Here is a 17181-nt window from a genome sequence, read left to right as displayed (position 1 = left end):
CCCCCCCCCCCCCCCCCGGGTGACTGCACGCCCCAAGGCACTGATGCTGGATCAGACTTTCCCATCCATACTCTGACCCAGGTCCCTGCAAATAAACATGCAAGCAAAGTCCCGCCCACACCATCCACTTCCTCCGCTCTATGCACATTTTTTTTTCTACATTGACCCAGATACTCATTTTCTTCCCCCAAGAGAGCTGCTTTTCTTAGTATAAGAGAGGTTCATAATTTTACTGGAGTGCCTCCATGTTTTTTTTTTTTTCCTCCCCTCCTTTCTTTCAGAGGAAGAAGGAAGTGGGGCAAACCTGGTAGTCATGCTGCACATTCGAGCCCACTCCGGTTCCACAGGGAGGCATTCTGCATCCACGCAATTAACGCAGCGTAAAATGGAGTCAGCAAATTCGAAGCAAATTATAGGCAGGATGATTATTACAAAGCTATCCCCATGTGTAATTGCACCTCTCCAAATTTGGTCAACTCATTTGAGTGTAAATCACCTAACTGGCCACGCTTTTATTAAAGCACCACAGTGAAGCATGTGTGATATTCAGCTCAAACTGTTCGCATGCGCTCCGTTGTGATTGTGCAATGTGGCATGAGTATCGGTGCAACTGTTATAATTAGCGGTTTGTTGAGCAAGAATTCATTAAACTAACAATTGATTTGTTGATGGATTCCTGTTCCGTGCGTGGAGATCAAGTGCTGCCTTGAAGCCTTGGCTGGTATTCAGAGTGTCGGACCAGACTTAGACTTAGATTTCAGTTAATAGAATGAATTACAATGGTTGAGGAGAGTTATTTTAGATATCTGGGACAAAGCTAAACTTGATTCCAAAAGGCAAGGCTGAGCAATAATAAAATATGTGGCTTAAAAAGATGATAGGATTCTGATTATTTGGTCTAGTGATGTTGATTTCCTTAGAAATATTGTGGAACTAAAGCTTCCTGGGGATAAAATAAAGCTAGCCAGCATAATATGTTCCTAAATAAACAGCATATAGATGCTCTAAAATCTCCCAAAATCATTTTGCAAAGAAATATTTTGTCCTTTCACAAATTTGGTGACAATATGAATGAGAAATATAACTTGTTAGATTTAAATTCCCAAACCTAAACAAGTAGTTTAGGTTAATAATCTAACCCGTATGTGAAGAAAACAGCGACTGAAGACAAAAGTGACGTTAATGTGAAGTCAGTCCGAATGGAAAACTATGTCTCTGTCACGACGGAGTCTGAAAATGTAACAAGCTGCTCCTCACTGACCTTTCTGTGACCCTGAAAGGCTCTGTGACGAGATGTTTTTTTTTTCCTGTTGCTTTCGGGAAAATCAAGTTGTGTACCAGGGTGGGATTTGGATTGTTGTAAAGTTTGTGACAGTTTCCCAAACTTCCGTGAGATGGAAACTCAAGGCGTGTAAAGCTAAAGTTTGAAAAGTTTGAGTCAAGTCAGGTCTCTGGGATGGGTTTACCTTCAGCCTGCTGGCCTGTTTGCTTCTTCAAAATAAACTGAATGATCACATGCTTAAAGGGCTATTCCAGCCATTTTTTGTGGATTAATTAATGTCTCGCCTTTCTTAGGGAGCACTTTGAACATCCTCAGCTTCAGCTTTTAAATCTTAAAAGCTGAAAAGAGTTTAAAAGCTGAAGAAATAGCAAAACTTTGTTTGAGAAGAAACTTCAAAATGTGATTGAATTTACCCTATCAAAAAAATTATTGAATAGTTGCATGTCTATAAATATGCCAATGGATGGCCACAATAGTTTTCAAAAGCTCCTCTTACATGATACAACTGCTTGCCATACCTGCAGCCCTGGTCTCCAGCAGCAGAGCAAGTTCTTTTCCACACAGCTGATCTGAAGTAACCAGGCAGCTGTTTGCTTCCACGTGTTATTCTGAGCCAGACGTGCTTTCTTCAGTGTAGAGTGCTAAATGGGGTCTTTCGCCTTTTTAAATAGGTAATTTCTGCCAGGGTTGTCAGCAAAAGGCAGGCAACTAAAACGTGGCCTGACCACCTGTGACCTATGCCCTCTTAGTCCGTTGGCTGCACTCCTGCTTTTCACAGAACCCTGCTCCACAATGGCTGGACCATCCCTTTAAAACCGGAGTTTGGTTTCTTTCCTGTCAGAATGCTCTCCTCTCCATTTGTGTGGAGATGGGTGGGAATAAATCTGAAATTTAAATGGACTCCAGGGGTTTAAAAGTGATGCGAGTATTGGTGCTGATTTTGGCACAGGTGGATGGGAGGAGGGGAGGGGGTGGGAAGAACCCAATAACCTGAATGATTCCAGACACATTGTTACAGAGCCTGAGTGAGGAGCTGTACTAGTTAAAGATCAGCTGCAACGCCACGCCCCCCCCCCCTCCTCCTCCTCCTCCCCGACTCCGGCTCCTGCTCCTCCAACAGTCCGTCAGTCGCGCAGTTTGCAGAGCGGAGGCTTCTTTCAGCCAGGACGGGCGGAATAAAAGAAGCAGCGGGAGCGAGAAGGGGAAAAACAACAACAACATTCTCATCATCATCAGCAGCAGCAGCAACAACAACAAGAAACCAAGGCGAATGGAGGAGAGCAGGGGGAGAATGTGACAAGCGCTGGATGCGGACAGAGTGTGCGCTGCTGGCTCCACTGCCTTTGGAGAGGAGGAGAGGAGAGGAGGAAGGGGGGGGGAGGCCTCGGCTCTTCTTGCACCTGTCCCTCTCCGTCTCCGCGGCCAGGCGCAGTTTGGGCGACGCTCCTTTTATTTATCGCACACACACACACACACACACACACACGTAGGCACACGCGCGCGCAGACAGGCAAGCAGGCAGGCAGCATGACTTCGTCCTACAATCTGGATTTTCTGCCCGAAATGATGGTGGAGAGCCGCCTGCTCGTTCCCGGAGACAGAATGTAAGTTATCTGCTCTTTCTTTCTTTCTTTTCTTTAAAAAAAAGAAATAATTCACCCTCTCTGTTACTGTCCTGACAAAGCAGCTGTCCGGGTGTGGAAAAGCGGCTCCTCTGTTGAGGTCCGAATGAGCCCTCCTTGCCTGTAGATTTTGTTTTTTTTTATCTCCCCTCCTTCAGTTGGATTCAGATCTGTGGGCGAATTGCGCGGCGGACAGTCGGGAGCGCCCGGGGGGTGGAGGGGGGGTGGGGGGCTGTTATCAGCCCCAGACAGGATGGTGATGAATGAGCGCCATTACGGGGGAATTAATGCGAGCGAAGCTTCGTCTTTATGAGGCTGGGATGTCTGCCGCGCGTCGTGAGAGAATGGATCCAAAGTGCTGGTCGGACTCGTGGAACACCGGGAGCAGAGGTGGACGCGCGGCTGCCGCCCATCGTCCCCCCCCCCCCCNNNNCCCCCCCCCCCCCTTCTTTCTCCGGGGCTGGACTCGGTGCGTTCGGGACCGTGCAGCCAAAAAGAAAGAAAGAAAGAGGGGGGGGGAGAAAAGAAGAAAAAAAAAAAAGCCCAGAGTGTTGGACGATCAGAGTCACATGAGAGTGATTTCACTCCAGGCGCGTTCACGCCCTCCTCGCATGTTATCCCCCCCCTCACTTCGGACTCCCGCTCGGGGTGGAAACGCATCTGCAGGAGCAGCAGAACACGCAGGAATGCGTGCATGACTGCTGCCCCGCTTTTAATTGGATTTTTGCTGTAATTGTGGTTAAACTCTGGCATTTCTGCAGCACGGACAAAGGGTGGTTTTCATCCAGACATCATGTGCTTTCACCCCCTACACACACACACACACACACACACACAGTCATGTCCCACTTATGTCCCATCAGCTCAGGGCTCCTATTTGTTGATGGATCTGTTTCTTTTTATTCCCCAGCATCGAAAATATCCTTCCTTGGTGTTTAACTTGAGGTTTAAATTCATAAAAACTCATTAAATCTTCCAGATCATAGATAAGCTGTGGAAGTATTGCAGTTAGAACATGTCCATTAGACTTTAAATGGATGGAAATTAAATTAATTCATGGCATCCATGCCATTATGGAAATACAGTTGAAACATTCTTGCTTCTTGCATCTTAACGATAGGGAATTGTAATATATATTTTGGACAGAGACCCTAGATGGTTTGGGAGATGAGAGAGAGAGGCCATCTTTGTCAGTTGGCGATGAGGGTGGGGTCTGAGTTTTCTCCTTTTCCAGTTCCTACAATGTAGCTTTCAGTCCATGCCCCAGACAGCTTTGGAACAAATCCCAACTGCATGCATGCAAGCAAAACATGTAACATGTAAACTATCCATAAAGGACCCTAATGACCCTCTGGAAGGTCTGATTTGCATGTGAGCTCTACAGCTCAAGTTTGAATCTTTATGCTTTTTTTTGTTTGAATCCAGGAAACGCTAAAGATAAGAAACAAAAGCCTTAAAAAAAAAAAGAACCAGTTGCTTTCATTTTAACCTCAGACTGTTTATATATCTAGACCTCTGACCCAGAACCCAGAAGCTGAAGCAGGAACAGGACCAACCTTCCCTAGAGGTTGGCTACGTTTAGCTGTAAGGAATTTTGTGCTTAAACGATCGCGTCGTGACAGTGTGCAAGGGAGTAGCCTGGACTTAAAGCCCAAATGGCTCGTGTGCAGACTCTGGTTCCAAAATCAGACATGGCAACTTCCAGATATCAGGTCCTGTTAGCTTCAAGTTCCAACAAGACAAGGTGGGGACACATTCTCTAGAATTACAGTTTTATGATTTCAACTCATTAGCGTCACCTGGATGACTGAAAAACTTCCCCATCGTATCCTGTCTACCAAAAATAATCCATTTAACACTTTCTTTGACATATCCATTCATTGACATATCCATCCATACAACATTAGTCACTCTATAAATAATCCAAGTTCTGTTTAGGATCTGCTCATTAATGTGACTTTTGGGGGGGGCAATACAGTTTTACAGTGATATCAGTTTAGCGACTGTATAATCCTTAGAGACTTGCTCTAGCAGATCCAATAAAGGAGCCCCAGAATCTGAAGACTTCTGAGATAATTTCCTCAACGTGTCTTTGTTCCAGTAAAATATGCTGAAATGACCCACTTCTAGAGGAGCAACCTCCTAAATTTGTGCTAACATCATCAGTCATGTAATTACACTGTGGAAGAAAAGGGGAAGAAGAAAATCCCAGCTGTGCTTTCATTTGTTTCATATTTCTTTTTTTTTTTAAATGGCATCAATTCCAGAATTATTCAATGATAAAAGGCCAGGCTGTGCACTTTACTCCTCCGAGTCTCCCTCCATTGACTTTTCGTGTAGTCTATTACCCAGATGCTCTTGTGACGAGACGGTTCTCTCATTAATCAGTGTCATCGGCTCTCGCGGTGTGGGCCGGCGGGGGTGGACGAGGAAGCCATCGCACTTGCAGCCACCCTTCTCTTTCTCCCGCTGATGTGTTTTGCATCGCCAGTTGCGCCTGTATCTGCCCCGGAGTGAAGGATTTATAAATAATGCGCGTCGCTGGAATTAGACAGGCCTATCTGTGCCCTCTTACCCAGCCGGCGAGGAGGCGGACAGGTTTAACCAGATAGCGCTTATGGAAATGACACTTTGCATTTACGTGAACATGCCACTTGCGCACCTCTGTTCAAGCTTGTGAGAGGTGCTCTTGGTAGTCTTTTGACTTCGCCATTTGGAACATAGTGTTTAAGTCCTCCGTTTTCCAGAGTGGCAGATGTAAGAGTTTGGCATCTGTGCCAGCTTCTTAACTTGCTTTCAGCTTGCTCTTATTTTCCAGCTTTTAAGGCTGTGTTCTTGACTTTTTACTTCTCCCTCATTGGCCCTTAAAACACCTAACTTGACAAGTATTAGCTAAGGTAAATCAGTACAAGAGCTAAGTGAAACTAAGGCTGAATCCCATTTCCCTGTATCACCCCTACCCAAGTGTTCAAGTACCCCTTACCTCAAAATTTGAAGCCCTGAAGGGTAGGGTTTCAAATCTACTACAAAATATAATGCAATATGCTCCCAACTGTTGCTGATTCCTTTTACTTAAACAGACATGACAGGTTTGTGACGGACTTTTGTTTGAAATGTACCCCTAAAACAGTCTCCATTTGAAGGTTTACAACGCCCTCCTAATTTGCCCTTTCCCTGGGCCTTAAAAAGAAGTGGAGCTCTTTCTTTTCTTTGGCGTGAACATCCAGAATGTAGGAGTAGGTCTAAGTGGTAAAGGCAGGGTGTGAAATGGGACTCACTCAAAATGGTTTAAAGTCTCTCCTGAGGCCAGTCAGTGTTCGATTCAGAGAAGGGGGGCCAAAGCCAGAGCTTCAGGAAGAATGAAGCACCACCTCTGGCCTTGACTTTTCCCACTCGTACTCCAACTGCAAGGCTGAGACCGGGGTCTGTGTCTGGGAAATATGTGACCCCTCACCTCCTTCGCCTGTTTGTTGACTCCTCTTCTGTTACAAAACCGTACAAATCTTCAGGGTCTAACGCACATCGAGGTTGCGGTAGGCGCAACCTTCAGAAATAACTGCGGCACAGCTAAGAAGCCTCTAAAAATGTGTTGGTAACTTTAGCAAGAACAGAGAGAGAGGCTTTTAAATACAAAAGTTAAAGAAAGTAAAGTTTTGCCAAGTCTGCACACATGTCCCAACATTTACACAAACTAGCCAAATGTACAGAACATAAATTTATTTTATGACCAGCCCGCCCACTTATCCCTTCACTTCCCTTGGCTTGACCCCCTTCCAAACGTGAAAGCACACAAATCAGGAAGCCAACAGCTGAAAGGGCTCTGTGACAGACAACATAGGGTTCTCATGAGAAATATCTGTGTAAATGTGTGTGTTGGGGGGTTGGGTTGGGGTAGAAAAACTGGTGGCTTTTTTTTTTTTACAAAGGGACAAATGAAGGCTTGACTAATCGAGCAGAAAAAAAGCTGTCACCACCGCTAATGCCTATTTTAATTCATTTAATTTAAATTTGACCATTGTTATGCAGCCCTTGATCCAGATGTCACTTTAGAGGAAATTGCATTCACATGATCAGAAGAAATACAAAATCAGGCATTCCCCGCAGTGTTTCGGTGGGAGAAGAAAGATGACATTTGATAGATCTTTGCAATTTTTTTTCCAATCGGCATCACTGTGTGGATTAAAAACGTTGTTACAGTAATGCAAATGTAAAAATCCAATCTATGTTTTACATAGAGCAGCTAAAAAGTATTGACTCCTCACTTCGCAGATAATTCTGGAAGATCCTGACTTTCAGAGATAGTCATTTCAGAGTGGATCGATCGTCGGTTTAAATGCGTAGCCAAACAAATATTACACCAAACCATTTATGTAGACGGCAGATAAGACCCTCTGGCAACTCTTGGCACACAAAGTTGATCAAACCGATACAGCGGACTTATCTTAAGAGAGAAAACGAAGCGAAGGGAGACCAGCGGAGGGAGCAGAGCGAAAATTGACATTGGCAGATTTGAGGAGGAGGCGTATGGGGAGGAAAGCGTGAAAGGAAAAGAGAGGAGTGATAGCTTGACAGTGTACAACTCCCTGGACAGACATCTGGTTAGATTTCAATTGTGACTTATCCCATGAAGAGATGAACAGGGAGGGGAAAAGAGAACAAGTAGTGATGGGTTTTTATTCTTTCTAATGAGGGGAGAATGATCCACAAAAAAAAAAAAATGAAAAAGGAAAAAAATCTGTCATTTTTCATGTTTTTGCTCATAATATTTAGTTGGGAAACGTATACAGTATATGAGCGATATATGATTTGATGAAGTCGTCTTCATGCATCGCCAGCTGCAACATTGTTTTATCCTGCTTTCTGTGTGTGTGCGCGCTGTCATAATGATAAATGTCTTCTCTCTGCTGGGGCTCAGAAGCAGTTGTCTAAGGCTGACACCACTGTGTGAAGGTGGTGATGTATCGCGACCGCGTGTCTGAGGTCTATGAGAGGATGTGTGTGTATGGCAGGGGTGTGGTTGTATAGGAGCAGGTGTCCATACGGGTACATTATGGGGTCGCCAAGGCCTGGGACGTATTCTTGCTTTTCATGCCTGCCAACGCATTCTTCGACTTTTTAACAGTTTTTAACTGCACCACAATTCTCCAGCAAATATATTTTATTAATGTCTTAAAAAATCAATGAAGAGTACATTAGGGTTGGGTGGTTTCTGCTTTGGAACATTGTTCAGCCTTTCTCAAACAATACTACAGTATATCATAGTACACAGTATATTAAGGTAGTACCTTACTAGGCTGACACTGTTGGCAACAAACTGTGAATGGCATTCACGGGAAAAGTTCCAAAATGTCTCAAAACCTTCGCAAGGGTTCTCAGTTTCTTTTCTTGATCCCCATTGTTTTGGAATTTTGAACTAGTCTGGACCCATTTCAAACCCTTCTCATTTTAATTTCCGTAACTCTTGAGCGCTAGAATTGTATTTTTTTGTGGATATGTCAACTCACACTGAACTTTGGCCCAAATTTTGCTACATAAGGACATTTTTTGATCTTTTAGACTGAAGGTATAACAGACAAGTTTAATTTTGTCATGGCTGTTTGATTAAAAAAAAGGATTTAAAACCAAATACATAGTAAAAGGCTTGAACAAAAGGTTTGAAACTTGGATGTAAAGTTACTGAATCATCATGTCACTTTTAAAGGTTATTTTTTTGACCTAATGGCGTATTGGCCTTTTCAGGTTCGTGCCGGGGACAGCACTTTGCAAACTTTCCAGCTGAAGACCCGATCTGAAGGTGTGCTTGTAGCACAGAGGGAAGCAGGTGTTTTTGTATTTCTGATACCTCCATGAATCACCGGCTCCTTAGAACATCCAGTCAGCCTTGCTTCTGCTCGTTCTTCCTTTGTGTGATCCCACTGCTTCCACCTGTCTCACATCAGAGCAGGCTACCCAACGTTAACTTTTGTTTTTTTTAGTTCAGGCTGCTTCCTGTTCCTCTGCCGGAGTAAAAAAAAAAAAAACAGCAACACTTTTATATAGATTTGATTGATGCAACTTATATAGTCTTTTTGGTTAAAGACACTTAAGTCACTTTATCAGCCTAAAAAAATCTACAGGTTGCACATTGGTAATGGAGAATAATCACAACATGCATATGATTATTTAGAATTTATAAGTAAAAGACATCTTTACATGCATTTTTTTTTTTCGTAAAACCCAAGTAGGATCACATTTAAGTGAATTTTAGTTGCATTCAAGAAACAAAAATTGCAGTTTGGCTAAAATGCATCTCAGACATCATCACTATTATCTGACAACACTTTAGCTTTTATAATATATTTGCATTTAAATAAATCCTGCTTTGATGCCCTGTATGATATCATCTGGCTGCACTTGATGCCCCAAAACCAAGTCCTTTACCTAAATGGGATAAACCATCAGACTTTACTTCTGTGACCCCTGACTAGTTCCTGCTGTATTGGACTGTCAGTGTCTGAATGTTCTCTGGCAAATTCATCCATTGTTCTTCATATTGACCTGAAAAGCAAGAATTAGCCTATCCTTCTTCCCAAGGTGTTCTCAGTCCAGAGAAGGATGTATATGTCTACAAAATGGGAATCAGAAAATTAGTCTTATCCAAAAAGTTTTCACTGGATTACTCTCACTCAGGATGAAGGAACACGGGAAGGAAGGGACATTCTGTTTCCCCCAGTTCGTATATAAGGTAACAACATGAATGGCTCAAAGTGTGGGGAAAACAAACCTTGTAGATTGAAAAGGTTTGTTCTGCTGGACTGGACTGAGCACCACTGATTCGTTGTTTAGAATTCAACAAGTTCAGATCTTGCTGAGCCGTGATGCTGTTTCGGCTAGTTAAATCTGTGCGGTAACTTTGTGAATGGCTGCAAAATAAATTTTTGGACATTTAGGTAGAAAGCCACGAGGTCCGGAATAAAATTCAAGCAATTTTGAGCACTGTTACCCTTCCTGCTGTTGTCACAAACCATGTCAAAACTCCCAATTAGCTCATTTGGCTAAGACTACAGACACATTGGAAGGCACGTTTTACTGTCTCATTAAGTCTGAATTAAAAACCATACTGGAGTAAAACTCCAGCTTACTGTTGAAACGGGAGGTGGGCCACCGAGAAAGAGTTTAGCTCATGCTCGCAGCCACACTCGGAGGCATTGTGATCTCCCACTTCCTGTCCTGACCTTTAAGTGCTCCGCGCTGGCAGGAGGCTGCCTCTTATGACACATCTGAGCTGACGCTCGCTGTACATGCGATGCTGCAAAAAAGGAAATAGTCAAGAGACTGTATGGCTGGGGAGATCTGCCGCTGCCGGTGTGTTTATTGTACCTAATATACCTGAACATAAATCTTGTTTAATCTGACTGTGTCGGCTCTGTTAGCTGACGATCTGCTCATGATTGTCTCATCGCGGCGACGTTAGAGGAGATAAAGCCCCTACGAGGACTCATCACTCCTGTTTCTTTGTCAGCCATGTTCCCTGCAGAGCCTCCTGCTCCTTCCGACTCCTGTTTTGTTCTGTTCTTTGAGACTTTTTCAACCGTTCGTTCATATGAAATGGACTTTTATTGCGCCAGAATGAGCATCTCCACCTATCCGCCTCGACTGTTCCACATTATATGAGCGTGTCGGCCTGTAGCTCACCGGTCTGCTTGTTCGAGTCGAGCACGCGTTTGCTCAGCGCACACAGATGCGCTCTGACTTTACCTCATGAACTGAGTACTTTTGTGATGTGAATAAGGTTGAGTTATGTCTGTTTACTGAGAGCCGTGTTTCATCACTGGGCCTTGAAACGAATGAATCGTGATTTTCTTTTTTTTCTCTCTCTCCGTCTCTCTTTCTCTTCTTCTTCCCAGTGCTGCGTACACACACACTTCCACCCACATAAACACGCAGAACACACAACACGTGACACATAGAAACACATGCAGGCGAGCACACACTCCCCACGTTGTTTACATCATGCCCCTGGGTTATTGTGACAGGCAGGAAAATAACCGTTCCTCCAAGAAAGCTCGGAGATGATCTTGCCTTTTCTCTCTGTTTATGAAAAGCTCTTCTATGCAGCCTCCCTTCCTGCTTTTCTGTCATTCGCTTCCTTTCTTCATCTCATTGTCAACAGTCAGCCGATGCGTTTGGACTGTGCAGCGGCATTACTCTGCCTTGCCAGAGGGAGAGCTTACCTCATGCACGTCTCGGTGGATTTTTCTCCCCGCCATCCCTCGCTATATCCCCTCCTTGGCCTGTATCTTCCTCTCTTTTTCCTCTCTCCTCTCCCTCTTCATTCGAGCGTGCTAAATGCTTTACCTCTGTCAACTCTCAAGTCTGAGAGGAGCTCATTATTGTGGAGAAGGAGAGGAATTTGGGATTAGGAGCAACATTTTTGGACCGAGGCTCTTGTTCAGCTAAAAGAGCCATCAGAATACAGAGAGGGATAAGCTTACCTGCATTAGTTTGCAATAATAGTCCCTAATTACTTTCATTCAGTGTTTTGAGTCTTTTCCTTGTTTTTGTTATTCATCCTTTTCCTGCAAACATAATTTCTCAGCAACCAGTTTCGTTTTAAACAGCAACGGACACTGAGCTATTGATAAAAAATTATAATATTTGAAATTAGACTACCTCCAGGGAGTCTTTCTGGAGTTTGACTGCTTTCCTCTTGGACCTGTACTCAAACGTCTAATAGGACAGTATGCTTCTTACATGAAACATTACAAGAATGTCGCAATTCATTCGCAGTTAAGCGTACATAGGAGTTGGAAATCAGTTTCCCTTCATGTGGACAATGTGTGCATTTACTTGCATTTTTGCGTCTTTAATTAGTCGCCAATAGTCACAGTACAGTGAGATACAGGCTTACGACCCTTTGTGACTATCCTTTTGGGTTTTACATTATTTAAAAATATTCTAACACTGAAAAAAACTGTAAAAAGCTGTTTTTGTATGGATTTGTAAATGCAGGAAACTCTTGATGACATTTTTTGCTTTTTTGCACAGCTCTTTAGTTTTCTTCTTGAGTATTACCAAGTCAAACATATCATTTATATTATTTAATGCATAACATAAAAATTCCAGATCAGCTATCTGACTTTACGAGTTTGCTATGATTTAAACTTTAGCCTCACTATTTTTTTGTTTCATAGTGCATTGCCAAATGAAGCAGCATATATTTCTAAAGCAATGGTTCAAATTTTTTTAAATGGGTCCTGTGTGAGGCTTATAAACAAATATATTACCTGTTGTAGATGGCTCTTTGAATGACTTCAGTTTGTAGACACAGAGGTGAATTCTGGCCAGAAGATTGAGACGTTAATCCAAATGGGACCAGCACCAAAGTGGATTGCTGCTGTCCTAAAACAACTCCAATATTACAAACGTCATAGCATTTTATTTGTAACACTATTTTCACATTACACTGTTATTTTGAGAGAAATATTATGCTATTCCTGTAGGAAGTACTACAGCTAATGCTGCTATTTGGGCTGGCAAATGACCACAAAATCCCCTGTGAACAAATGTGAAATTGACAGGGATGATTATAGAATTTTATTAACATTAACTACCATGATTTTTTTTGTTTGAGTTGTTTTAAGATGACAACAATCCACTTTGAACTTGGCCTTGCTTGGACTAGCCTTTAACTCATCAGTCCTGTCTGGTTTATACTTTTTCTCAGATGGTTAGAGTTGAAGGCAGGCTAACACCACTGCTGTTCCTGTGAAAGCTTTGGTGTTTAAGTTCTTATTGCTTGTTTTTCAGGTAACATTTGTTTGCTCAGTATACTAGTATTTTCCTCATCTTAACCAAGTAGTTTTGATGCACAAACCTAACCGGTAAGAGAGGCGGAATGCAGCAACTGAGGAACAGAGCCGTTTCTGGTGAAAATGCTTGCATTTGTTCCACAAAAAACAATTTAATTTTTTTTGTTTTGTTTTTCAAACACAAAAGATAGTGTGTCCAATTCACTATAACAAAACAGGAAATCTGCTTTTTGTGACGCGAGGATGCATTATTGTATCGCATTAGCACCATTCTATTGAAACGACAGGGCATTTCTGTAAGGCGAGATTTTGCGATCTGTTCATGTTTTATACACGGATCAAGATGGGCTTTTGCAGTGGATGTCCAATGTGTTGTATGCTAATATCAAATCTCTACAGGAGGTTTCCATGTTTCATCAGACTCCTCCTTTCTAATTTATATCACACACAAACACACACTCACAAAAAAGAAGATTCCATGCTATTTAACTCCCACTGATCACCTGCAGATTCCAAACTTCTCTCCAATGCACACAGCCTTGTTTGTACCATTCTCAGAACGGTCAGCTTGCGTAAGTGCAACTGTTAGATCATGTGAGGGCTGGCCCTGTGACATTAGATGCCTCTGAAACTTCAAGGGTCACATGGCATTCAAAGCTGACTGAAAGGTCATCACCACCGGCTAACGGAGAACACGACGTCTCCTGCAGCACAAATCATATTCCTATATCCAGACGCTCTGATTTTTACATCCTCCGTGTCCTCTTTGTTGGATTTTGTTTACCTCTTTGGCGCTAATTGGCTCTTTTCCGTGGCATCTTTAATTTGTCGAACAGCGCAATCAACACTGTGAAGTCTTTTTCTTGCGTTTATGGTTGATTAAGTTCAACTAGGTGGCATTCATCAGTGTGTTTGCTCACGCACGTGGCAGCAGTCTGGAGCCGCTTCTGTTTGTCCACAGCGAATCGTAATTGTGAATCAAATCAATTTTTGTTTTCCAAGTGGAAGTAAAGGGAAAAAAAATAGCAGGTACTCAAAAATTTAAAATGGCAAACAAAATCATTCTGATGACTGTCTGATTGGTGGGTTAAATCATTGTTGCGTATGTTGCCAAAAAACGTACACAAAACATTTTTGTTTTTCCATTTCTCAGGATCATTATACATCATTAACATATCTTCAGATCCTGGCAGGGGGAGTTTGAAATAACTTTGATAAACTTGTATTTAAATGAAACCTTGCAGGCTCATGGACCTCACTGTTTATCTCTGATAATGTATGGCACAAAAAACATTTTAAAAGGGTCAGATTGTCAATTATTTCCTCAATTCTGCCTTTTATTCTGAGGATCTTGTGTAACCAGCCTACATTAGTTATTGCCATTGCCAAAAGGTGAAAGGCATGATGTCTTTGCGTGTTTGTGTGTGGTTCTGTTTGTTGGACAAATATGTCATGAACCACTCAACACATTTTAATGAAACTTTCTGATAGTCGTCTTTGAATTTACATCTACAACTGATTAACTTTTGAAATCACTATGATTCAAGCTGTTTGCCACAGCCAAGATGCGGTAGTAGCTAAGACTAATTCCAAAATCATAACAAGTAGCACAGTACTTTGGTTTAAAACATAATCATTAACTATTGGAGTTAGCCCTGACTGTCTGTTAGCAAGATATCTCATGAGCCCCCCAGACATATTATAATAAATTTCTCAAAAGGTAATCACTGGATGTACATCTATAACTGATAAACTTTTGGAGCCAACCCAGTTCAAGATGAGCGTCACAGCCAGCTGTTTTAGAAAGGACAAAAATGTCTAACTCAGTTGGTTTTACAGATATTGAGCTAAAATCTGGTGTGGTAGTAGCTGAAAGTCATTACCATCACATGCTCTAAATGCTAACAGATCATACAAGTTCCCTTGGCTATGCGTGAGGGATTAATCGGAAGTGTCCAAACTTTAGGGTGCTGCCCAGTCTTACAAATACACAGCCGAGCATGCTGCATCCTAAGAGTCTGTCTCAGGGCTTCTAGTCATTCTGGCTCTCTTCATCCCCCCCCCAAAAAAAAAAAAATCTGCAAACCATGCATGCAAGCGCACACAGCCAGTCGCAGTTGCAGAGCTGTCAGGTCTAACTCCGACTTACACAGGGAATGAATTGTAATGCAAAGCGGAGGGCAGGCAGCACAAACAGGATGTCAGAGAGCTTGCTGCTTGTCTCTGCCCAACGTTCCTTTCTTATTCCTTGAAGAATCCAATTCTGCACAGTTTTTCTTTTAAAAGATATTCTTTCTCCTCGACTAAAAAGCAAAATTCACCTCTGCTGTATTACTCAGCATCATCTAATGTCAACATAGAAATTAGAAGCATTAACTATTAGCTCCTGAGTTGTATATTTAATGCTAGGCGCAGTTGTTTTATCCAAAAGCAGCAGAAATGTCCATTTTTTTGGAGATTGTTGCAGGTGTCTCATTCCCCCATATCTGGAGTGTTTAGCCAACAATTCTTATTCAACCAACACACCGAATGCTCAGACGTGTTCTGGCATGAACAACCAACCATTAGCCAGTTCTTTTGTTCTTTCAAAAACCTTCCAGTTTGAGAAAGCTCGATGGACCTGATTCAATTGAGTTTTTAAAACTGATCACAATTAGCGTTCATTACGCCAGCATCAGCCTATGCATCATCCGTTTAGATCTGTCTTAATCACACGCAGCGTTGGCGTGCCATTCATCACACGTCTAGCAAATACGGGCGCCAGAATTTGGCTGTGGTTTGGGCAACGAGTTTTGAAAATGTGGAGTCAAACATTTAAAAAAAAAAATCTTATATGCATGTTTTTTTATTTTTCTAGATTGTTAGCCTATGCACAGAAATAAATCCAGAGAAATGCCTCATATTGGCTGAAAACAGAATCTGTATTTTTAATAATCACTGTTTGCAGTTCCCAGTATGGAGAGGTTTGCTTTATGAAGCAGAGCACTTGGGTCTTTAGTGGGCACCAGGCCTGCAGTCAGCTCCACAGCGCTGATAGATGTGTGTGTTCCACATAGCAAGGTGATCGATGGGAGTTTTGTTGGGAGGAGTGTTCAGGAGTTGCTGTTATTGTGTTTCGGAAAGCTAAAGGGAGATGGGGTCTGGAAGCTGCTGTGGAGAGCTTGACGGGTTTATTGAGAAGCGTGATCTAGTGCACTGCCCTGGGACTCTTAGACATAGTTAGTGAGAGCAAAAAAACCAAAACAAAACGAGTTAGGATGCAGTGGAAAGGAGCAGAGCTGGTGACAGTGGAGGGGGTGTGCCTCAGAGGAGAGATGAGGGGGAGTGGATAGAGGCAGGAAGTAATGATTGTGCAGAGGTGGGAATAAATGCGTGGATAATCTGTTGATGTTTATCTGCGGTGTCCTCGGGGCTTCTGCAGCCATAACGGTGATCTAATCTGCACCTCTGGAGCACACACACACACATTCCCTCTCAGTGCCCTTGCCACCAATCATCTGTTTAACCCGTTATAACTCTGCCCTTCATCCAATCCATCCATTCTGACCACATTTCAGCTTTTTTAATTTATCCTCCCTTTTCTAACCCACAACTCCATTCATTCCTTACTCCGAGCTTTGACTCCTACACCCTACCCTAGTGGCCTCGTCTCCTTGCTCAGTACCTTATACCCCCACCCTGCCCATTTACCTTCTTCTGCCTTAAGGCTCAGTGGACTTATAAGAGCTGAAACTGGTGCTAAGCATTTCAGATGGGAGCTGCTGACGGATGAGACTTTGTGCTGATATTCAGTATCTTCTAGGGCTGCATTATATACTAAGAATGTATTGTCATGGCAATATTGCGAAAGTGACAAAAACTAGCCTCTCAAAATGTGCACGCTCGCGGCTGGCTGATAACTTGGTCGCAAACATTCGGAATTCAGTGACGCTGCAATGGGAGATTTACCTTTTTTCCTGCAATTTTGAGTCGCCAACTAGTCTCCCAACAGTTGCAGCCCACTGAGATACCACCTGAAATAAACAAAACCATCTGATTTGACACATGAAGCTGGTAGGTAGGATCCTTCAAGTTTAACACCACTGACAGTTGCCATGAGCTGGCTTTATCACACTCATAAATACTTTTACCTTCTTTTATAAAGTTAATAAACTTTTACAAGAGTTTATGAGTCCTTAGCAAGGATGAGTCAAACTTTCCAGACTGAGTTTTTTTTGTCCAAAAGCGCTCATATGCGACTCGCATAGTAAAGATTTTGACCAAAAACATTAAGTTTAGGGCTTCCAAGGAGCACTTTACAAGCTAAGAAGTGATGTAATGGTCTGCATTCTAATTTGTGGCTGTATTTAAATGTCAAACAGCCAAAAAAATGAGAAGAATATTATCAGATTTCCTTAAAGACGCCACTGTTTGGTGTAATAAAAGGTACAACAGAGGTGATATTTAAGCATAGCTAGTGATGGTAGGCAGCTTTTGGCTCTTGATT

The 17181-nt window shown here is 42.6% G+C and overlaps 1 protein-coding gene across 6 annotated transcripts in view; it reads left to right on the top strand.

Moving 5' to 3' along the window:
- The window catches only part of celf2 (cugbp, Elav-like family member 2), a 247913-nt gene that overhangs the window by 85289 nt on the left and 145443 nt on the right, over positions 1 to 17181 (top strand). The window contains exon 1 of one of the 6 annotated variants that reach the window (XM_037981134.1): positions 2402 to 2886. The exons of the other annotated variants lie outside the window; for them this stretch is intronic. Coding sequence (XP_037837062.1) covers positions 2810 to 2886 — 77 coding nt within the window. The 5' untranslated portion in view covers positions 2402 to 2809. Of the gene's footprint in view, positions 1 to 2401; positions 2887 to 17181 lie in introns of those variants that run through there. 6 annotated transcript variants of the gene reach the window in all.

This window comes from Kryptolebias marmoratus, linkage group LG18 (genome assembly GCF_001649575.2).
Source record: "Kryptolebias marmoratus isolate JLee-2015 linkage group LG18, ASM164957v2, whole genome shotgun sequence".
NCBI classification, from domain to species: Eukaryota; Metazoa; Chordata; class Actinopteri; order Cyprinodontiformes; family Rivulidae; genus Kryptolebias; species Kryptolebias marmoratus.
This window is presented reverse-complemented; position numbering and strand designations above follow the sequence as displayed.